Source organism: Misgurnus anguillicaudatus, chromosome 7, assembly GCF_027580225.2.
Source record: "Misgurnus anguillicaudatus chromosome 7, ASM2758022v2, whole genome shotgun sequence".
NCBI classification, from domain to species: Eukaryota; Metazoa; Chordata; class Actinopteri; order Cypriniformes; family Cobitidae; genus Misgurnus; species Misgurnus anguillicaudatus.
In genome coordinates this window covers 27,331,085-27,355,679 of record NC_073343.2, presented here as the reverse complement: position 1 = coordinate 27,355,679, position 24,595 = coordinate 27,331,085, and the positions used below count along the sequence as shown (strand labels likewise).

General features: G+C 38.4%; 1 protein-coding gene across 6 annotated transcripts in view; it reads right to left on the bottom strand.

Annotated features, from left to right (window-relative positions):
- Positions 1-24,595, bottom strand: part of evla (Enah/Vasp-like a) — a 54,253-nt gene that overhangs the window by 28,358 nt on the left and 1,300 nt on the right. The window contains exon 1 of one of the 6 annotated variants that reach the window (XM_055172329.2): positions 15,130-15,370. The exons of 1 other annotated variant lie outside the window; for it this stretch is intronic. In XM_055172329.2, coding sequence (XP_055028304.2) covers positions 15,130-15,152 — 23 coding nt within the window. In that variant the 5' untranslated portion in view covers positions 15,153-15,370. Of the gene's footprint in view, positions 1-9,764; positions 10,084-15,129; positions 15,371-24,595 lie in introns of those variants that run through there. 4 more of the 6 variants (XM_055172328.2, XM_055172327.2, XM_055172334.2 and 1 more) reach the window with 4 other exon arrangements.

The following is a 24,595-nucleotide window of genomic DNA, read 5'->3' as shown; positions in this document are numbered from 1 at the left end:
ATACATCCTAAATTCCTGTGCACAACTGTGCAACTTTAACCTGATCCCACTTGGTTATGTTAAATGGTTAAAGTGAACGAGTTGCAAATACAACTGTTTTAGCTTAAACCGAAACTACAGTAAAATTCTAACATGAAACATCCATAAAATGTAAACTGTTCAAAAGAAATGAAAGAGAAACATACCAAACATATCAATGTCGCAAGATCACAAGAAGACAAATAACAAACTTTATACGCTGAATGCACTGTGTGTCTATGAAAACGTCTGTCTAATGAATAAATGCAAATGCAAACATTGAATCCCACAGCCAAGACGAAGTTATCAGTCACAGTTGATAAGCAGCAGTCATAATTATTAAAAGCTGATAATAAAGTCTGGCATTTCCCATTTGGCTTTCATCCCTATCGCACTTTGAGTGAACTCGGTCCACGCATTCAAACTCGCTTTTAATAAATGAAACAAATAGTGAGCAGCTAGTCTTAATTTAGTCTCAAGTAAAATACATTTTGTATCAGCTTGGTGCCAAAGAGAAGGTCCTGCCCGACTTATGTCTGGTCACAAGATCAATCTCTTTCACAAGAATCACAAGAATTCGTACGTATTTTACAAGTTTTTGAATTTTTACGAAGTAAATCGTACAAAAACATATGATTATTATAAAAAAAACACTAATGAAACCCCACCCCTAACCTCGCCCCCAACCCCAGTGTCACAGGAGCAAATAGAAATCGTACAAAAATGTACAAATGTGGTCGTACGATTTAGGGCTGCAACTAATTATTATTTTAATAATTGATAAATCTGTCGATTATTTTTTCGATTAATCGATAAATCGGATAATAAAAAGCATTCATTTCCAATCCTTTATTCAAAAAAACAATTGAAATCTTCAATAAGTGCACAAACATGTTGTTCCTTGAACATCCCTGAGCTGTTAAAGTAATAATAATAAAATAAAATAAAAATGGACTAACACAAAAAACATATACGTGTATGCTTTATATCTGCAAAATATATAGACTTTTTCTTAAAGATACAATTTGTATTTATCCGGCCGCTAGATGGCGCCAGATCAAACAATAACAATGATGTTGTTTACTGACGCTCTGAAGCAGCGTGGAATTATGGGATTTGTAGTCTTTAACTCAACCGCTGATGGCCAACAAACACACGACAACGAGAAATCACGTTGACTGATAAGGTAATCTAGTCTTATAAATGTTGCGTTTGATGACATCTTTTATTTCATTATTTAAGTTTATATGTGATGTTCAAAACGTAATTGTTAGCCATATATATTACATTATTAGTCCAAATTCGATGGTAAACACAGCTCAGAATTAAGTTTTCAACTTACAATCTACAATGATTTTTTACATAATGTATTGACAGTACAAATCTTATTGTGAAGTGTCTTAAAATGACCATTTATATTGCTGTACAATACCTTTTGATGTGCATATCGTCCGCGGGAAGACGCGCTGATTACAATCTACACACTAATGTTGTGATCAATATAATAGCATACGTTTTTTGAAGGGTTACGAATCAAAACAGCTCACCCATCGCGTAAAACACAAGCAGGATCAGAATCTCTGTCTAGTTAAATGTTGTCGTGAAGCTCTCTCCCTCCAGATAATGCAACAACAAATTGATCCTCTCTCGTTTTGTTCCAAACTTTTCTTGGGTCGTTTGGTTGGCCCGTACGCTTACAGGAGCTGACACAACAAGCGGCAGACGGTAAAGAGTTATCCATAAGTTCATAAGCAAGCGCGCAGCATATCCCGACAGGCGCTATCGCATAGTTCCGCATTTGTCCACGACACTGGCTGCGTCCGAAAACTCAAGGCAGTGAGGACTTGTTGCCTCGCTGCCTCATGAGGAAATGACTTCGGACTCGGAGGCCTGAAGGCCGCTCAGAGAAAGGCTTTTCGACGCACTTCAAAGGCAGCGTGTTTGAAATATAAACAGAGAGCGCCTTTGTTATAACTAATCACATATTTGAAAACTACAATACTAAATGCAATTAAAATGTGTAAAAAGTGAAAATATACGTTTATTTACACTAAATTTGTGCTCCAGTCGTTTCCTTGGCCGCCATTTTATTTTTTCGAACTCGACCACTGTTGTCATATGGTTTACGTCAGTAAAGGCGGTGACAAAGGGTCACATGGATATTAACGTCATTGACAGGAGACTGCACATGTTTTGAATGGAAATTTTCTCACGATTTACAAGTAGTTGAAAACATTACAGATATTGATAGTAATCAGCTGGACAAAATATATAACACTGGCCTAGTGGTTTTTGGACATTTTACTGCAAATATCTTACAAATTGCACCTTTAAATAAAGTGAACCTGAGCTGCCAGAACAATAAATAATTTATAAAAAATAAAGAACAATACAAATCAGAAGCAAAATTATCTGCCAATGAGGTAAGAAAAATGATCTTATTTAGATAATCTCAAACAGAAACAAGATTATTTTTATTACCCAATTGGCAGATATTTTTGCTTGTTTTGAGCAAACAATCACTTAATTTTGAGGTGGCTTTTTTTCTTGTTTAGTGAATGCATTTTGCGTTGCAAACTTGTGTGACAGCTGTCCATCTGTCATTAGAAGCACTAGTGCAGTGCCCGTGGATAATCTGATTTTGGGTGTGTTTTTAGTAATTGTTTAGTAATTGGTTTGGTGTGTTTGAGTGCCACTGTTACACCTCAAAAGTTCAGTGACATTTTTATTTGTGCATGGTAGAAAGAAAATATTGATACTGACATAAAGACATACAATATAAATGGATAATTGAACTACATGTTTACTTGTCTAGAAGGAAACAATACTTTTTGTTTGCGGCCGATCATGCGGTGCAGGAACTGCTGAGGTGCGTCACAAGCTCCTGGAATAATTTAGTACATTATTTACATTATTGTGTGTGTGTGTGTGTGTGTGTGTAGAAAGAGAGAGAGAGAGAGCGAGAGTGAGATTCTTATTATTAAGACATGTAGACTGGCTTTGATCATGCTTTTAAACAAAATAAGCAAGCAACGGGCAATGCATTCTATGTCCGTCATTCTAAATATATATAAGTCCATTTTACGTCTTTTAGTTGTAAACCGAATTAAAGCGTTGTTTTAGAAAAGTGTGCATGCAAAAGTTTTATGGGCTTTAAGACCATGGGGAATCCCTGGCAGCGGTGGACTTGCACTTGAATGACATATCCGGAAACAACAGAGAACACAGTGGGTGAGAGAGACCGCGTGTGTTCACTCCGCTCCACGTTAAACTCAACTTTTTTAAAACTCAAACATCTCCGCGTTGCGCGACAGAACAAATCGATTATAAAATTCGTTGCCAATGCTTTCACTAATCGGTTTTATCGATTTAATCGATTCGTTGTTTAATACGAATTAGCCACCTCGTAAAATATGCACGAATTGCCATAAGATAGCATTGGTAAACTTAATGTTTAAAGGAAAAGTTAAAACTTTGTCATTATTTACTCATCCTCATTTCGCCTTAACCCTCTTGAACCCTCTGTTGTTCTTCAGAACCCAAATGCAGACTTTTAAAAAAGTTTTGTTTATGATTTTTCTGGTTACTATGCGAATGGATGGTGACCACCTCAGTCACCATTCACTCTCATAGTATAAGCAGAAAACCCTTCAAGCTTCAAAATAAACCAGCTATGTTAAATAAATAACTCCACTCAACTTTGGTAATTTATTTTAAGTGTCCTGAAGACGTTTAAAGTTACACATTACTGAAACCTTAACATCCTACAACTGCGTAAACAGTGCAGACACAGAGAAAGTTAGTTAACACTTGTTAACTCTTTCCCTGCCATTGACGAGTTAACTTGTCAATTAAGGAAAAAAAACGTTTCCCTGCCAATGACGAGTTTTCCCGCCAATTTTCCGCTATTATCCACCAGGTGGCGCTCTTACCCGACTTATAAAACCCGGAAGCAACCCCTTAGGGCAGGGGTGTCCACTCCTGCTCGTGGAGGGCCGGTGTCTCTGCAGAGTTTTATTCCAACCCTGATCAAACACACCTGATACAGCTAATCAAGGTCTTATACTGCCGTCCAAAGCGAAAGCGCAGTAACTACACGCTTGGTCAAAATGGAGTTAAGGCTTGAAACGAGCTTTATGACATCTGTTCTGTCTTATCACAAAGTCTCCTGGTTAAATTTTGTCCCGTTTCAGAGAAATGAGGGTGTCAGTAACTACAAAAACCATGCTAATACCAAGGCAAACCGCAGTAAGTGACGTTACTGCGTTCTGGCTTTGTTTCCCCGGTTTTGACACCGCAGATATTGCGGTTTTCCCCGATCGTAACACACAACAACAAACCAACCATGGCACAATGCCGCGTCCAAATGATGGTTGAATTTGCGTTAAAACGCAAATAAGCAAATACGGGTAAGGAAGATAGCAAGATAATAACTCATACATAGGCAAATTACAGCTTTATAAGTAGTTAACTAGCCAGCTGCTAGCAAGTTTTGACCTACCTGTGCTCGTCCATTGAAGGCAATATCCTCCGACAATAATGATATAATCCGATTCAGTCGCATTGGTGTTTGTTGATTCGAACATCTCTCCACTTTTTAGGCAGCTAATCCAATTGTATTGACAGGGGTTACTCCTTTGTTTGATAAGAGTCTGGTAAAGTTATATTGTTAGGCAAAGTTAACGGCGCCCAGTCAACCTGACGAGCGCAGCCGGGGCCGGCAGAAAGCACGCTAGGTGAAAAAGTACACTTCCATAATAAGTGCTCTTTTTCCACGAACTAATTTTGTAGGCTACTTAATATTAAAACATTTTGTTTAGTACTTCTTAAGCTATAATCTTAAGAATATCTAAGTTTACATAACTGTGCTACTTTGAGACAACATGAAAATTAACTAAAATGGGCATACTGTTAGTTACAATAATGTCTTTGGGACAAACATGTTCTTCTATTTTTAACTTGTGTTAATTTTTAACTACTGTTTTTAAAGCAAACCTCGTATAATGTAAATTAATAAATAAAAATTAATAAAATGAGTAAAATACTCTTTGTGGTAAAAGGAGCATTTTTAGCATTCACAACATGCAAACATCAATAAAACTATTACAGTTATTAAAAACAATCAAAATGTATTAAGAAGCATGAGAAAAAGTTGAGTGAACACATTTAGTTTGTAGATACTGCACTCTGCTATTGCAATAGTGCTTTAGTTGTTAAAGGTCATCCAAAGGCAGAGTGCAGTATCTGCATTTTGAGAGTCAAGGGTCACATCGGTGGTCATGTTTTTTTTTCTATAAAAATTTCTTCCTAACAAGGCATTACATGAATGCATTACCACTAATCTACCCACAACATGTTTGGCTGGCTAGTGTAAAAACTTTAAAGCCATTTTTCTCAGTTTCAGTGTTTGCGTAGATACTGCACTCTGCCTTTGGAGGGCAGTATAGGTAGACTAGATACTTTGAGGCAGGTGTGTTAAAGTTTTAGCTAAACTCTGCAGGACACCGGCCCTCCAGGACCGACTTTAGACACCCCTGCCTTAGGGCAAACAGTAAGAACAGTGTATGTTTTGATCTTCGCTTTGAATCTGATCTGAATCTGGTCCATCACAAAAATACAATTATCTAAACTTTTTATCTTTTAAAATGTTAGCATACCCATATTTATGAGGTGATAAAAAGAGAACTGGGACTGTTCTTTTATTTGATATATTTTATGCTTATATATTTAAAGAAGACATTTTTTTGGAAGGCATTACATTTTTGTGAAAATCATCAAAAATGCTGCCGCTGGCTGGCAACTGTTTTTAAAAAAAAACTGGAGGGAAAAGAGTTTAAAAAATCTGCATTCGGGTTCTGAAGAACAACAAAAACATTGTGGGTTTAAACGATATAAGGGTAAGTAAATAAAAACCTCATTTTTATTTTTGGGTGAACTATCCCTTTAACATCACACATCAACTGTAGTATACTGGTTAATCTAACCAGGAAGTCTTTATTGCAAACAAACAACAGTGCAGTTATCCAAACACCAATGCTGTTTGCTTTAGCGTCCGGTTCAGTTAAAGAGGTGTGCACATTAAATAATGGTGCAAACATGGGCACAAAATTACTGCTGTCCCAATCTTAAGGGTGCGCCAATGCACCAAAGATTACCGCCATCTCCAAACTCACTGTGGCATTTTTACAAATGAGAGAAATGTTACACGGAGACTCGACAGAAGCTCGCTCAAAATTACAGCTGATGTTATTTTTGGCTTGTAGCAAAAATGCTACACAAAGCTGAGCTCTGTAAAAGTCTCTAAAGCAAGTAAAATATGGACGTCCCCTGTTATTAGAGTGTGGGAGGATGGAGCTGAATTAAATGAGAGATTTTAGGAAATGGTGAGGCATTTTTAAGCTTGTAACCCAGTATTCATTTTGGGAAGGGTGGGACACGAGCTGAATCTTTGGCTATGAGGGAAACATCGCACTTATTGGATCAGCTCAGAATTATAGGCTGACTACAAGCAAGATGTCTTACAGGGCAGGCGGCAATCTAAGTTACCAAGCGTTTTACATGTCATGAAAGACAGCAATCTAAATATACAGCAAATAAATGAGCACTGAGGATGCTCAAAATTATACTGTGTTATTTTATTTTGTTATTTATTGTTATTTCATGATATGCACTAATATTAACAATACCAGTTTTTACATAACAAATCCTCATGACAAAGAATTACTGGCAAATCTATTCAAAGATTGTGATATACTGTAACAAAATGAAAATGGCACCCGTTGAATATGTATGTCTATAAAGAGATCACAAGTAGGGCTGTGGTGAAGTCCGACCCGCGGTGGTGTGCACGTCACAAAAATGAAAAATATATATTAACATCTCGCACAGCAAGATGTCTTCAAGTTCGTGTGAACGCAAACAGTCAGCAGACTCTGAGTTAGTTTGCTATTTGCAAGGGGAGGCAAGTGATATCAGTGATGACCCATTGATTGGGGGTGGAACAACGAGGCATTGGAAACATTGTAACCCCAAAAAGAAAAAAACTTGAACTGTGTGTTGTTTTACAGATGGAAGGGCTGCAGCACGAACATAGGCGCAGATCCCGTTGGTGCTCCAGGGCTGGGCTCGAGCACCCACCAAAATGGCCAAGCACATATGCGCATTTGCTTCCCATAATGAGAAAGAAACTGGCGCCTATACGTTTGTTAAGAAACGTATATCTGATCCTTGTTTACATTTATATATATACAGTATATATATATATATATATATATATATATATATATATATATATATATATATATATATATATATATATATATATATATATATATATATATATATATATGCATTATATATAAGCATATGCACCCGCACAGACACATTTTATAACCACCGCACCACCGTGGTGAATTACTGCATTACCACTGCAGTGGTAAAAAACTGCCACCGTCACAGCCCTAATAATGAGACACAAACAATTAACAACCACCTTTAGACCTGACAGATATCAGGTTTGTATCTGCCCTGAATGCTAAACATTTCCAAAACATTTCTTTGGCGTTTTGGAGGTCGTTTACACAACAACAGCGTTTTGGGCTCCTGAAAACGCAAACATCTGAAAACGGGTTCCAAAGTGCAAGTTTTTGAAAACGCCGCCTTTATCCTCTCCATGTAAACGGCAAAACGCAAATTTGTGAAAGCGTTGACGTGTAGTGCATGCGTGTTCTGCATTCGGCCTACAGGCATGCGCATTTTCACATACACACGACATGATTGTGTTTGTGTTGCTAAAACGTTAAAGTAACCAGCCTCATCATCCATCCATACAAAACTGATAAAATAAAATGTTTTCACAATGTTGTTTGTTTAAGGGGCGGTTCACATTTCACGTTTAAAACTGCGCGGAAAATGTGACCGTTGGTTGGTTCTTGTCACGTGACCTGCGGTGCGCTTGTGGCATTCTGAAAAGTTGAAACTCGATGCGGTGCGGACGCGCCTGGAAAAACGAGCGTAGCGCACTGCGTGCGCGTCGCGACCACGTCGCTTCCGTTATGAGCACGCATAACGTGGGCCTACATTTGAAATGACAAACTTGAGCGCACAAAAGATGCGATATGTGAATCGCCCCTTAAGGCGTCTTTCCGTAGGATATTCCTTCGTCACTTCCCTTAAGGGCCTTTGGAAGTGTAAGTGACATCACCACCCACTGGCCTGACATGCATTACACAGCTTTTATTGTTGTTTTCCCGCTTCCATCATGTACACACAGATCGTTTTGACAACACTGACGTGTACACGTAATTTTTTTTTACAAGCGCAAAGGAAAAACTTTTATGTTTTCAGTACAATCGTGTAAGCGTAGCCTAAAGGGGGTCGCACACCGGACTCACAGCTCAGCCCCACGCCATTCTAAAAAAATCGAACAGATTGTTTTCTATGAGTATACGCACACCAGCGCCGACAGGTGGCGCGGCGCCCAGCTTTGACTGAGGAAGTTGCTCAAATCCCTGTCACCCCACAGAGCGTCACTCACATAGCTTAACATTAAATAACATCATATTTAACCATTAACGATTAACATTGGCTGCTAACATATCTTTTGCATTTTGAAGTAGACGCTATCTGACTAAGCTTGCGCTATTTAATGTGCACTTCCGGTTTACGATACCTCCAAGTTGTGACTCGACGCGGCGCTGAGCGTCAGGTGTGCGACCCCCTTTAGGCCACAATTTGTATTATATCTAATATTAATATTACAGCAATAATTCTGTTAAATCATTAACGATTAACATTGGCTGCTAACATATCTTTTGCATTTTGAAGTAGACGCTATCTGACTAAGCTTGCACTATTTAATGTGCACTTCCGGTTTACGATACGTCCGAGTTGAGACTCGACGCGGCGCTGAGCTGCGCGTCCGGTGTGCGACCCCCTTTAGGCCACAATTTGTATTATATCTATTAATATTACAGCAATAATTCTGTTTAATCATTAACGATTAACATTGGCTGCTAACATATCTTTTGCATTTTGAAGTAGATGCTATCTGACTAAGCTTGCGCTATTTAATGTGCACTTCCAGTTTACGATACCTCCGAGTTGTGACTCGACGCGACGTTAATATTATATCTAATATTAATATTACAGCAATAATTCTGTGTGCATGCTTTAGAGCTATCAAAAATCATGTATTAACAAAATAAATTTTTATTATGACAAACCTAACTTCATTATAATTATGCATAAATAAAAACTTTAAAAAAATGATATATTATAAATACTACATTTCTGCATCCATACACAAATAATTTCCAACTAGAAAGGCCTGGTCACTTTATGATGCTTTAAGACTTATTCACAACATTTACTATAGTGTTATCTATCATACTGTCCAACATGTCTTTTTCAATAATGCATTTAAAGTCATCCTGTTAATATAACGTGACATTTTTATGACATTGGGATTTGACTGAAAAAAACTTTTTTTTTATTGTTTTACTAACTTAATTGCTGAATTATGAGGCTTTAAAATGAGACGAAGACAGTCCTGTGTTCTAGTACTGGATGAACCACAGAAACATTCGAGAGAGCCACCGGGTCGACACCAAACATCTTCCCTACAGCATTTCTTTCTTTAATAACTGCATCAATTAAACATGGGCCCTCATGGGCCCTCGAAGAGCATATAAGCAACTAAAGCACATCCAAACGGTGACATGACATGAAAAGGAAATTACACTGACCTGATTTTGCGTCCACTTATATGGAGACCAGAGTCACTGTGACTCAGTGGTAGATTATACTGAACGGATTGAGCATTCATTTTTCAAACACAACCTTGTAGTGCTCAAGGTGGGACGTGCACTTTCAACCAAACCTGCTTTAATTCATCTTCAAAATGTCCAGAAGTTCTGTAACACAATACAGCAGACGTGTGTACTGCTAACCAAACAAGCTTTGATTCATCCGTTCCAAGATTAAATAAATGTTTATGAGCGTCATAATCCTCGAAAACTCATGCCAGTCCATTAAGTTGCAACAATTGCAGAGAAAGTAAAAGTAAGAGAGATCAGAGATGAGATGGGTGAGCGGTCAACAGCAGGGTTGCACTAACTAACACCCGGGTGTCACTGGATCGGGTTTCTGCTGTGAGGGGACGGTCTGACAGTGGATGTGTGTTTTTGTCTAAATCTGAGTGGGATTACCTCATGTTACCCAACCCCCCGGCCAGCTGTTACAGAAAACTAGAAAGCGATTCCTAATGCTACCGCAGCCGGCAAACACGTTCAATTTACTGATGTGCACATACAACTAAAAACAACAAGCTCACATCGATTGTGATGTTATTGGCCTCCAGTTGTGCACTGGCACATTGAAGAGGGAGTTCGCCAAGAATAAATATTGAAATTGTTGTTTATTTGAACGCAATGTCTGCGTTCGATAAAAGAATTATGTGAATCCTGTAATGACACAAACTTGGCCCAAATACCTGTGCTGGATGATCTTTTGATGCATAAAAGCACACATAACGTTTATATACAATTCAATTTACAGCCTGCTTTCCACGAGTGCCAGTGGTGCCACATTAATGGAGACATAAAAATGTAGATTTTTTGTTTTGTGAATAAAGCACAAAAAGCACTTTTTCTATCAAAAGCTTAATTTATATATTATGTATATAAATAACATATGCAATGTATATGTAGCTCAGCTGGAAAAGGCAACAGCAAAGCAAAGGTCATGGGTTCAATTCCCACTACTGATAAAACAATGTATTGCTTAAAGGCACTGCAGTCGTTTTGGATATAAACATCTGTCAAATGCATAAATGTAAATATGGAGGCATGTTTGCATTGTATTTTTAAATATCCAACAGGCAATGCTAAACAAGCACAGATGTGCATGATTAAGTTGCCTTATTGAAATAAGATTCGAAGGTTCTCGCAACAACAAGAATTGTTTTCTTCACATTTTTCAAGTTTCACATATAAACGACAATGGCTATGGTTACATGCACAAACTTTTGTCAATCCGACTGAATTTAATACAATTGAAGGTTACGACGATAAAGTTTACATTAGGAATGGGCGATATAAACGATATGCGATATAAACGATACAAAATTGGCATGCGATAGAGATTTTAATTCTATAGCGATAATGCGTGTTGATGACGCAATCTACCCGCGAACTTTAGAGCCACGAGCTGCAGCCGGTTGCAACGCATCATCATATTCGTCATTTTGAATAAACATGGATAAAAGCATCAGCAAAACAGAGGAGCTCTTCAAAAAGACCGGTGCAACATCTTAGAGTTACTTAGAGTAATTGTGAAAACACGCAAGTCTTTTTGAGATGCTGCGCCTTTCTTCTCAAATGTGTTTTTATAAATCTTATGCCAGGTCGCTGCAGCTCAGTTGTCTAACTTCTGAAATTCACCAGGATGCACATTCTTGCCTTCACGCAGGAGCTGATCCACGCGCACTGTGTGTGAGCGAATGAGAGAGAGAGAGGCAGTGTAGCGCTGATTTATATGCTTCTGATACTGTTGTCATTTTCTAGTTTGTTTCACTAACCCGCATCTCCGCTATTTTAAGGAATACTCGACATATACTCAAGGATTTATTTTAAACTCCAAATTGTTTAAAATTGTCCGCAAATGTGAGTTTCATATATGTAACACGTGACCTTTTGACGTCATTACGCAATTACGTGAGGTCGCGCTGGCACGTCCCACAGCCGAAGGAAGACAAGAAGTTGTGGTTTAAAAGTGCATATTCCTGTTTTCCACAACATTTTGAAAACGGGAAGATCGTCTGGGTTTTTTCCGTTGAGGAGCTTCTATGTGAGACCCAAAGCTGGTCGACCAATCAAATTGTCAGGGCGGGCTTTATACGATGATGGACAGATGATCAATAGTAACGTAATCAACCACGTCACCGAAGAGCGCGTGTGTTGAATCTATTTACAACGAAATGGCTGCCGCTGTAGAATTCAGATGTGTGGATTTTGACATTGAGTCTGTTCTAAAAGATATCAACAGAGCATTGATTTTAAAAGAGGAACAGAGAAACGCGATCAAGGCATTTGTTGATCGGAAAAAAGTTTTTGCCGTCCTTCCTACGGGATTCGGCAAACGTTTCATTTATCAGCTAGCTCCGATGGTCGCTATGAAGACGGGACATGAAAACCCTATTGTCATTTGGTCGCACTTATGGAGGACCAAGTTAAAGAAGCAACTGAAATGGGTATCACGGCGATGCAATTCGGCGTGCATGACGAGATGGATATAATTAGCAGTCGTTGCCAGCGTTTTTTCGGAAGCCCGGAATCGTGGCTGCTGAATAGTGGAGGGACATGCTATGCTCCGATATTTTTTGAAGCCAACTTAATGGGTATCGTCGAGGATGAAGTTCACCTAACGTACAAATGGTAAGAGATAGTCTGACTGTATGACTTAGTAAATACTTAAAGGGAAACCAGGCAAGTCTGCGTAATATTTCTCTACGAGCTCCCCCTAGTGTCTGAAAGTAAATGCTTTCAAACACACTGTCGTAAAAACGAACTGTTGTCCCTCCCCCCTCGGAACCAAGTTTATCAGCTTATTTCCAATCCAGTTATGTTTTCCTTCCGTCAAGGGTTTTCGAAGCTTCTTCCCTGGCTCTGCCATTTGCAACAATCCCTAGCCGTGTTTAGCTCCCCTGCCTCTGTGTTGTTTGCCATAAAGTGATCCTGCTTCTCGCGATATCTGAGACTTTACGAGACTGAAGGACACCGAGTCGGATACAGCGAACTTGCAAGTGGGGTATTCTTCCTACAGACGGTAGGGGCAGGCGAGAGAGTCTTCATTCGTCCGGTAATGAGTCATTTAACCATATACTGACTTACGCAGATGATTTATTAACATGAAAATGCTGCCTTGTGTCCCTTTAATTTTGTAATATAAATTAAATGTTCTAAACATAGTAGGTGTTGATGTACGTTCGCTAACTCAGACTTAGTATAATCACAATGTTAGTGACATTGTAGCGAAATAACTAGCAGTCTATCCAATTGAGTGCAGAGGCATTTTTCGGTTGAGACACGCCCCATAATCATAGCCCAATAGAGCGGTATCAGACTCAAATTCTGACTAGAATTGAGTATGACAACGTCAGGCAAATATTTTTTATTTTTCTTGCCAAAAATGACAATTGTTTCAGTTGCAACATGATCTCACAAAGTTCCGTGGGATAGTCACAGAATTTTTTGCTCATTTTTCCGTGGCATTCTCACGGATCTCCGCATATTTCCGTGGTCCTGCCACGGACTTTCTTTTCCGTGGCATTCTCACGGATTGGTTACTCAACTGCTTTTTCCTATTTTTAAACCATAGTCGCTTCGGTTTAGGGTTAGATTTGGTGTTTTCATTAGTATGTCACTTTAAGTATTGGTTTACTATTTTTTCTGATGTATTCTTTTATATTTTCTAAACTTTAATCAATTGTCGCCTGGTGTTGGGGTTAGAGTTGGGTTTGGGTAGGGATGTCATTTTATGTAAATCTAACCCTAAACCGAAGCGACAATGGTAAGAAAATAGGACAAAACAGTTGAGTAACCAATCCGTGAGAATGCCACGGAAAAGAAAGTCCGTGGCAGGACCACGGAAATATGCGGAGATCCGTGAGAATGCCACGGAAAAATGAGCAAAAAATTCCGTGACTATGCCACGGAAATTCGTGAGATCAGGTTGTTCACTAGATACGACCATTATGCCTCATTTGGGATTGTTTAGAGTCCTTTGAAGCTGCTTTAAAACTGCATTAAAACTGTTAATTCTTCTCGACTGAACAAAGAAAGTCATCAAAATCCTGGATGACATGGTGGTAAGTAAATTATCTGGATTTCTTTGTAAGAAAATGGACTAATCCTTTAAGGGTTTAAACCTGACACTTACATGACTAGAGTCCTTAAGAAGCAACGCTACATCTATTCTCTTGTCCTAAAATAAAATACCCCCTTCCTCCATTTAATCACCTTTGACAAAGCATCTTGAATCAGTGTGACAGAAAAAAGACATCAAACTGACTGGAATAAATCCAGACATCACACCTTAATATAATTGTACGACTCAGTTTCCATGGCGATGACAAAAAACCTCCCCTTCTCCATCTGCAGGTCATATATGATATATGTTATGGTATAGCAGGTGTTAAATGCAGAATAACTAGTTATCCTTAAAATCATTAAGGGATACCGGGATAGAGAGAAAACGAGAGATAGAGCTGTATGAAATCAGGGTAATTTGAACAAATCTTAAAAGACAGATTGTTGTGCTTTAAACCCATCACTAATACACTGTTACCATGTGTGCAGCAAAAATGCCATAAGTTTTCCTACTTTTCCTACTGAACAATCAGTCAGTTTGTTCCATCTGGGTGTCTTTCAAACTAAACAAATACGCTTAGTAAAACAGTTGTGCCACAAGTTTGGCTCTGCCCTGGGTCAAAAGCATAAGATCCCAAACTGGCGCGCACACTGTTTCTGCACAGTCGTGGCACACGGCCGCAGCCGGCGGCAAACATCCGGAGATCTTCCCAGTCATGGTAAATCACATTTCCATATCCTGCGAACCATCCTGTCCAACTCATTTCCCCTCCAGCTTTGCAATTATATTATGTAAAATGTCCAAATGCATCCTGGATTAAAAATATATATTCTGCATGCATTGTCATAACATTCACATTTATTAATGCAAACTGTGCATTGCATAAAATATATCTTCCTCCAAAACAGTCCGCAGGACACAGTCAGTTGCTGAATACAAAAAACTCCAGGGTGATACTCCAGGGATCACAATGCCACAAAAGCACAGACCGAAAATTCCAATCCAATGCCCTGGTTTCTTATTTAAATCCATGTTTCTCCAAAATGCTAAATGACTCAACAGTAAAACATTAAGTGGGTTGGGGAGTCCTGCACTGTAGCTATTGAACTTCAGCATGCTTTTAGAGATTAATCGGCTTGTTCCTCAGAGACAACAGCTGGCGAAATACATTCTGAAGTAAACATGCTTTTCTGTAAAACGCCAAACCAGGATAACAAAAAGCCACAAAGGATAGACTCTTACCCATAGTCATCTAAACAATACATATCGGGAGTTGAAGCTCCTAAGACACCGAGAAAAAAAGAGGAAAAATAGATTCCTTACAGCCAGATGACAGAAAAAGAAAACATGGGAAGGGATCGGAGAGAGAATCGAGTGTGCATAGTTTATTCCTCATCCTGTCACATCAGCACTCGTCTGTTATACAGCGACAGATCAATGCCGGAAAAGAGCAGTGTGAGAGAGGATGAAAAAGAAAGAGAGAACGAGAGAGATACATGTGACAGATATGGACCAGTCACCTTGTCGTGTCTTACATCCATTCTTATCCACTCAAAGGATTGGAAGGCGGTCTATGTCTTAAAGGAATCTCAACCGCAGAAATACTTGCAGAGAGAAACAACCACATGATCCCTAAACAAACTTCTGCTCATTCATGCAGCTCAACCAGAAGGAAAAACATATCAAAGAGCATTTATTTGTCCTGAAGAGCTTAAAATTGCCAGCGGACTTATTTTGTACGTTTCTTTAAAACAACACACTGCTGTGACGCACCTGGCTAAAAATATCTTTGTCCTAAGCTTGTCAACCTACTCCTAAATATGTTCAAGAAATCCTGACAACTGAATTTTCTTCTTCAGGGTCGCTTTGTAAATTATGAACCACCAGAAATACATTTGGTAAATGATAAAACATCCTTGCAAGCAACACAAAGATCTATGGAAAACAATACTTTTTGCATATTTAAAGTAACAAATTCCTAAACAGTCCCTCCAGAAAAACGCGATTGTGCGATCGCGCGATATATTGCATAGCCAAAGTCCGCAAATTTATGCGGGGCTGCATTTTTTCCAAATACGACGCACTTTCGCCGCATTAATTACATATTTCCGCGCACAAAATATGCGGGGCTTGCATGATTTCATAATCTCCGCATTTTCGTAGCAAAAAGTCCCATATATATTAGCAGAAAGTTGAAAGATGTTGCATTTACTTCCCAAAAGCGCAGCCGTGTCCTCTATTGCCATGGGAACGTTATGAAGTGACGTGATTATGTGACGCGAACATCATTCCAGCCTTTGCAAGTTTCCGCAGTTTTTGCAAGTTCCGCAATTTTCTAGAGCCCGACCGATTTATCGTTTTGCCAATTTTATCGGCCGATATGAGCATGTCGCAGATATATCTGTATCGGCGTATAAGCCGCAGATATGCGCCGATATGAACGTTTGTTACAGAACACATTAAATGCATTTGAAAGATGTAAGTACTTGTTTGTCCAGCAGAGTGCGCCATACTGGTTGCTAATGGCGACCCAGATCACTCACTGTAGTGACACCAGCCAATCCCCCACCCCCTTCACTTCAGTCAGTCAGTCTCTCAGTTCAGGTGGCTGCAGTCACGCAGTGTCTTCTTCACAACATGGTATTAAGACGCGCTTTGGTCGATTGGATTATAAATGGACAAGAGAGACGCATTCCCGCTTACATTTGGTGTTTTTAATCCGTCTCTTTGTCGACTTGCGAGTTAAAACGCAAGCGGGAGAAATGACGCGAGACGGAGAAATGACACGCTTAAACTACGCGCAGCCGTGCACTTATATATCACTATATGAGATTACTGCTGCTTGTGTTGTTGGGTAACATGCTAATTTCAGAGCAATTGATTCAATAAGCTCGCGCAACTCTACACCCTTGCTAAATAAAAGAGGCGGAGCGAAGACTCTTTATTTTTATAAAAGTCTAAAGTTTGCACGGAACCCTGGGTTTGTGTTATAAAAACGTTGTGCACAACATTAAACATAGCGTACATTAGTATGTGCTCCGTCAAGCATTGTCTTCGTAACTGTGAGTGGCTAACTCATTTGTGAAGAACACAACTTACTGTAAAGCTAATATTAATCAATGACTTCATAAGTTTCTCTTTATAACGTTATTCTCGTCAAAACTGCAAACGATGCAAGTTTTATGTATTTTGTTCTCTTTGTGTTTTAAAGTTATTTATAATAAGTCAAGTTTACTGTTTAGTGCACTGATATCCAACTAATTTTGGATAATAAAGTTTATTGTTAACTTCTTGCCTATAGTACATATCTTTGTCACATCAATATAAGTGTTGGATCACCACATTTGTGAGTGATCACCACATATGTGAGTGATCATTGCATTGCATTTATTCATATACAGTATATTATGTTAAAGTATATAGTGTATTCTATGTACAGTACTTTAGTATAATATACTGTAGTATATACTGAACTATAATATACACATAAAGAATATCGGCCGATATATCGTTTGACTTTTTTTACTCCCTAATATCTGTATCGGCATCGGCCCGAAAAAACGCATATCGGTCGGGCTCTACAATTTTCGCAAATTCCCGCAATTCCATCTCATAAATTGCATAAATATCCCGCATATTCCATTGCATTTTTTAAGAAAACGTGCCGCAAAATCGAGGATTTTTGCTCGCAACAACACAAAAAAACTCAGCGTTTTTCTGGAAGGACTGCCTAAATAACGGAAAGGTAAGTGCCAACCAAGTATTAAAAAGGCAAACTGTACAAAAAGTTATCTGGTTGCCTTAAAATTTTGAGTTGATTCAACTTAAAAATAGGAGTTGACACAACAATTTTTTTAAAGTTATGTTTTAAGGCCATTTTTGCCTTTGTTAGATAGACAGTATGACAGGAAAGGACTGGAAAGTACACAGGGTGGAGAGAAGGATACAAGGACCTCGGGCCGAGTCGAACATGGGTCGCGAAATATGTTGGCGCTCTGCCCACTACACCATCAGCTCCGACAAGGGTTGCCATTCGTGCCAGTTCCGCCGGACAAGTCCCGAACAGGATTTCAGGAGTCATCAAGGTTTAATATTTCAGGTTCGATTTCAGAAAAGCAACCGTTACATTTCAAGGTAAGAATGAAACTACGATTGTATGTCTTAAAAGAAATAAATCTTAATTTTCAAATGTATTTTAACTGAAATGTGAAAACCTAAATGACGTATGCGGTCGAGCAACGCGACATCCGGAGAACGCACCTGAAATCCTGTTCGGGACGTGTCCGTCGGAACTGGCATGAATGGCCACACTACCGACGACACAACTTTTTTGAGTTAACTGATAAGATTTTTAAATAAACTCAACAATTAAGGCAACCTGGTAACTTTTTCTCTTAACTCTTTCCCCGCCATTGACAAGATATCTCGTCATTTAAGAGAAAACATTTGCATAAAAAGGATTACTGATGAGGTTTTACCATGTTGTTTACACCAGCCGTGTTTGAGGCGTCAAATTCGCATCTACCGCGTCTAGTTTGCCGCTTGAACATTTCAATTTTACTCGCTTCATTCGCCAGTGAAAGCCACGTGTGAAATTTTATTCATCAAGACATTCACACGGAAATTCGCCTCATTGAAGAGGCTTCTGTGACTCCGCTCGCTTTCTGTAATCACGTCACTACTAGAGCAAGCTCCTGATTGGTTAATGCGTCGCGTTTTTCCGCCAAAGTTCAAATTTTTAACTTGCGTGTTTCCCGCGACAACGCTCAATTTGCGCCATTCGCGCGAACTAGATGCGCAAATAAGGTGGAATCAGAGATGTTCACAAGTCTCTGAGCTCGAGTCCGAGTCAAGTCTGAAGTCTTTGAGCTTGAGTCCGAGTCAAGTCCGAAGTCTTTGAGCTTGAGTCCAAGTCAAGTCTGAAGTCTCTGGGCTCGAGTCCAAGTCAAGTCTCAAGTCTCGTTGTAACAAATAAAAATCTAATAACAAATAAAGAAATTATAAACATTTATAAAAAAGAACAAAGTTGCACATTAAGTAAGGTCTAAAATTAGCATTAGGTACAGAAATTAAATTAAATGGATAATAACAGTCTTTATTGTACAAATTAAATATTATTATTATTATTTTTGAGCAATAGAAGTGATTTTCTGTTTGTCTTGGGTTGTTTGATTAACATAAATGACACAGACTTAAGTAGGTTAATTGAGGTTACTGTCTCTTTATTAAGAACAAATAAGCCCAGACTGGTTTCTGTCTGGTTTCTTAAGACATAAACAAAAATGTTTTTATTAGAAAAAGAATACTGTGAGATCATTTTGTGTGTGTGTGTGTGCCTTGTCCAGAAAAGAAAGATTTTATGTTGGCTTAACTTTTGAAACACTTCTCTCTGTATGTGCACTACTGAGGGCACTGAAACGCGTGTTCAAACACAGGTGGAGCGCTTCAGGAAGAAGATGCAGCAGTCGCTTCACATAAAAACGTTACATTGTTTTTCATTGCTCTATTCAGCAAATGTATGTTAATGGACTACACTACAGTATGACACAAAGTAGCGCAACTCTGGACCTGACTGGAGCTTGACCGGACACACTTAACCGCATGTGCGTACAGAAATCTGCTCAATTGAGCGCCTTTTTGCGGTTAAATTGTTTAACCATTTAAACAATTGCAAGCCTTAATAACCAGTTAATGAAAAACGTACCCTATTTAAATTGCATATTAATCCTCGAAATGCATGCGAGCCGAACCGCGGATCTGTCACAGCACTACCCAAAGCTTCAGATGAGTGGGACAGCAGCAGACGGTGCTTTCGATTCGCGGCCGCGCGCGCGGAGCAGATACGTCACGTGTCACGTTGTGGGCAGGTTGTAGGTAACGGAGGGAGGGGTATGACAGCGAGCTCATCAGACATTTCCTAAAAATAAACATTGTCCACGAGTCGCGCGGCTCGAGTCCGAGTCGAGTCTGAAGTCTTTGAGGGTCGAGTCTCAAGTCGAGTCTGAAGTCACTGTGTGTGCGACTTAAGTCTCGAGTCCCCATCTCTGGGTGGAATTGCGTCTACCGTGCCGTGCTAAACGCCTCATTCGCGCCGCGAGACCTCCAGAAGCGTGTCAATGCATCTTCACATTGACTTAATATTGAAATCACTCGAGCTTGACGCCTCTACCGTGGCTGGTCTGAAAGCAGCATTAAGGTTATTTGTAATACAGAGATTAGCCACTAGATGGCGCACTTCGCTAATTTATAAAGAAACTAAAGCAAAAAGTATTAATTTTACACTGTGTTTATGTTTTGATAATCATTATGGATCTGATCTCTAACAATATTCCTTTACAAATGCAATTATTTCAGCGTTTTTGCTAAAAAAAAAATATTTTTGAAGAAAAATACCCATATTTCAGACTGTATACGCAGAGAAAAAAATATAGATAGGATAAAATAAATTTTCCCGTTTTGTTTGTTTATTGTTTGTTTGAAAGCAGAGGGGCTGTTCTTTTATTTGATATATTTGTATGTTTATATATTTTTAGAAGAACATTTTTCTGGAAGTTTGTTTTTGGAAACTTTTGTGAAAATCACAAAAAATGCTGGCGGACAACTTTTCAAAAAAAAAGGAGGCAGCAAATGAGTTAAACAGGTAGTCTGTATCGACTCATTTGTGTACGGATTAAACATCTTGACCTTAAATGTGAAAATAGAGAGTATCAGCATTAACACTAACACACCCTAGTTTGTCATTAAAGGTCACGTTCTTTCTGATCCCATTTTTTAAACCCTAGTTAGTGTGAAATGTTGCTATAATAGCATAAATAATACCTGTAAAATGATAAAGCTCAAAGTTCACTGCCATGCGATATATTTTCTTTAACAGAATTCCTCTTTCAAAGCCTACAACGAACGGTCAGTTTGGACTACAGCCCTCTATTTCCTGCTTTAATGACGTCACTAGAACAGTTTTTTGACTAAACTCCGCCCACAGAAATACATCGCCAGCTAAGCTACCGGCAAGCTAAGCTGCTATTGAATCACAACACACTAAACAAGCTACACAATTAGATCTCAATACGTATTTCTGAAGGAGGGACTTCATAGAACAAGGAAGACATCAGCCTGTTTTGAGGACAGTGAAAACAGCAGTATACAGATAAGTAAATTGTGTCAAAAATACAGTGTTTACACGTGAAACATGAACACATGTTATATTGCGCACTGTAAACACAATCAAAACTTCAAAAACAAAGAAAGAACGGGACCTTTAACATCAAATGCTGCATTTATTTTAAAACATCCCAGCCTCTCTGAAGTCTGCTGCGTGTGTCCACTTTCCTTTATTCCCTTTCTGTCTGGGCTAAAGGGAAGTCTTAAATTGTACAGGACAAGGTGACGTACTTACAAACGGGAAACGGAGGAAGTGGTTGAGCGGAATGATTTATTCAACCCTTGACTGCCCGAGCAAAAGTCTTTACTGCTATTTTTAGCCACAGTGCTTCATTATGTTGAGGTTGAGGCATTCGCTGTCCTGTTTGCCAAGAGCGTCTACGCTTGTTAAGTTTGGGAGCTGTAGATTGTAGATGCATCCATGATGTTTTTGTGTATGCTCTGTGTGGTCATAGTATGTGAATGTTACCAGAAAAGTACATATTTGAGAAATTGATGTCATTTAATCAAATACAGCCGCTGTACTTCTGAAACAGTCATGAGATCTGAGACCATCCCTTTATCTCTTCTGATCCTTTTAAATGTTTGAGGAGTCGGACTTTCCTCTTTTGTTCACCCCAAAGGTGTTCTACAGGGTTTAGGTCATGGCAAGACCTTGGTTTTGTGCTCAGGAAATGATTTTTGTGTTAATTTGTAAATTTGTTTTGGATCAATGTCCACCTGGAAGATCCAGCTCTAAGCTTTCTGCAGAGACAGAGACTCGAGTCCATATGAATCTATTCTCTGGCAAAAACAGCCCCAAAATATAAAAGCCCCACACCATATTTAACTGTGGGCATGTGATACGTTTCCATATGACTACCTCTCTGTGTGTGCCAAACCCATCTCTGATGTTTATTGCCAAAAAGCCTTATTTTGGTTTCATCTGACTCAAACCCAATTCTATTTAAAGTTTGTGTCTGACAAACTAAAGAAATATGAGTTTGATTTTGGATGAGAGCACAGGGTTTTCATTGAAACCCTTACAAAAAACTCGGATTTCGGATGGTAGATTTGACATTTTTTTAACTTAAAATTACAGTTTACCCCCCCCCCCAAAAAAATCATCATTTGCTTACCCCCATGTTGTTACCTGTACACTGTTAAACCTAAAATTTAACTCAACTCAAACCATTTAAGTAAACCTGTTGCATTCGTTTTATAACACATACATTTGAGTAATGTGAACTTAAACAAATTGAGTCATATGCAGTTATGCACTTATATTTAAATAAAAGTGCATAATTTCACATGACTCAAGTTCACAGTACTTAAATTTATGTGTTTTAAAACTTAAATGGTCTAATGCAACCGGTTTACTTAAATGGTTTGAGTTAAGTTAAATGTTAGGTTTTACAGTGTATAAATTATTGTATTTAAACACAAAGGAAGATATTTGTCATGAATCATGAAAGAGAAGCACCATTGACTTCCATAGAAGGAAAAATGCTACTATGGAAGTCAATGGTGTTTGGTTACAAACATTGCTCAAAATATCTTCATTTGTGTTGTTCAGCAAAACAAAGAAATGTATACAGGTTTGTAACAGCATGAGGGTGAGTAAATGATGACAGAATTTCATTTTTGGGTGAACTTTAAGGCTCAACTAACTGCTTCAATTTTCCAAATGTGTCCCTTTTCCTTGGAGATTTTTGGGCCACTTAAAGGTGCAGTGTGTACATTTTAGTAGCCCACTGCTCACCCCTCGCTTTGAAACGCATAGAGAAGCTACAATAGCTGCCACCGGAAAAACATGTCATCGTCGGAGACAAAAATGTTTGTCCGTTAAGGGCTTCTGTAGAAACGTGGTGGCACAAAATGGCGACTTCCACGTAAGAGGACCCCCGTGCATATAGATAAAAACATCTCATTCTAAGGTAATGAAAACATAACAATTTATTATAAAAAAGTCTTTATACACGCATGATAATGTAGTTTTGTATATTATATTGCTTTTCTGTCAAGAGATCCCTCCAAAAATCACACACTGCACCTTTAAGACACCCTCCTAGTGTGTTGAAACAATACAGACACGTGTTCTTTTCCAGCTAGATTTATGACACCTCCAGTTGATTAAAACTTAATTATTGCCCTGGTGGTAGAAATGGGCATTCTCAAAGGTCCTCCTGCTTTTTTTACACATCATATTTTGCGAAGCTCAGCGAATTATAATCGATCTATATTTCTCGGTCTTATCCATTGTGATGGATGACTATGTGAATGTGGTCTATGTGTTAGCTCCTATTTATACCACTGTGTCATGCAGCTGTACTAAAAATGTAAAAATATGAATATACTTCAAATATATTTTCCCATATGAATTCATAATGAGTCATGTTTGCCATCATTTGATATTCGTGAGAGCAGAGTATTTTTGTTATTATTTAAGCAAAAGTTCAAATGGTTAAACAACAAAGACATTTTTTCACAGCCTTCCTTCATCTTTATATTTACCAAGAGTGCCAGTATTAGTGGAGTCCACTTTATTGTAGTAAATCGTAGTATACTCTAGTGCAGGAGTTTTAAAGAGAAAAAAGACAAAGCAAAAATTGTGAAAAGTCTGTGTAGCCAATTATTTCAGTTTGTAAACAATTTGCTGTCTTTATAATATCACAATAACTACTTATCTAACACCATTTAAATAGTTATTTACAAAAAATATGGATATGTCCGAGCTGATGGTGTAGTGGGTAGCGCGACCCGAGTTCGATTCCCGGCTCGTGGTCATTTGCTGATCCCATACCCCTCTTTCCTCCCTGTACTTTCCTGTCCTCTCCTTATTCACTGTTAATAAAGGAAAAATGGCCAAAAATATATATGGATAAATATTTTAGGAAAGGGGTCTCTCGCTAAAGATTAATCATATGTGGGGGTCCCACATCCCAGCCATCAAAAACTTTGAAATCCCCTGTTCTATAGTGTATTAATTTACTGTAATTACATCACATTGTTCATGTATACTACAGTATTCTGTAGTATTAACTATAATCCATTAATAAAATGCATTAAACAATATCCTTCACATTAGTGCATTTAGATTTTTTATCCAAAGCAACTGACTGTGCATTACAATGTACATCTTCTACATTATTTTTCTATCAGTGTGTGTTCCCTGGGTTCGACCCATGATCTTTTGCACAGCTAACACAGTGCTCTTCCGCTGAGCTATACAAGAGGATCCTTTAATATTTATTTAGGTTCAAAACCACTACAGTAAAAATTTTACTACTACTTATATGTCAAAAATCTTAATATAAACCCTGTAGGAACATTATATACCACTAGATTCCTAATAGATTCCTAATAATCATAAATTTAATTTAATAGATTTGTTTATGTACAGTAAGAATTGTACCTTTCATTTCTTTCCCTCATTTAAAGGTATAGTTCACGCAAAAATGAAAATTCTGTCATCATTTACTCACCTACATGTTGTTACAAACCTGTATACATTTCTTTGTTTTGATGAACACAAGACAAGATATTTTGAGGAATGTTTGTAACCAAA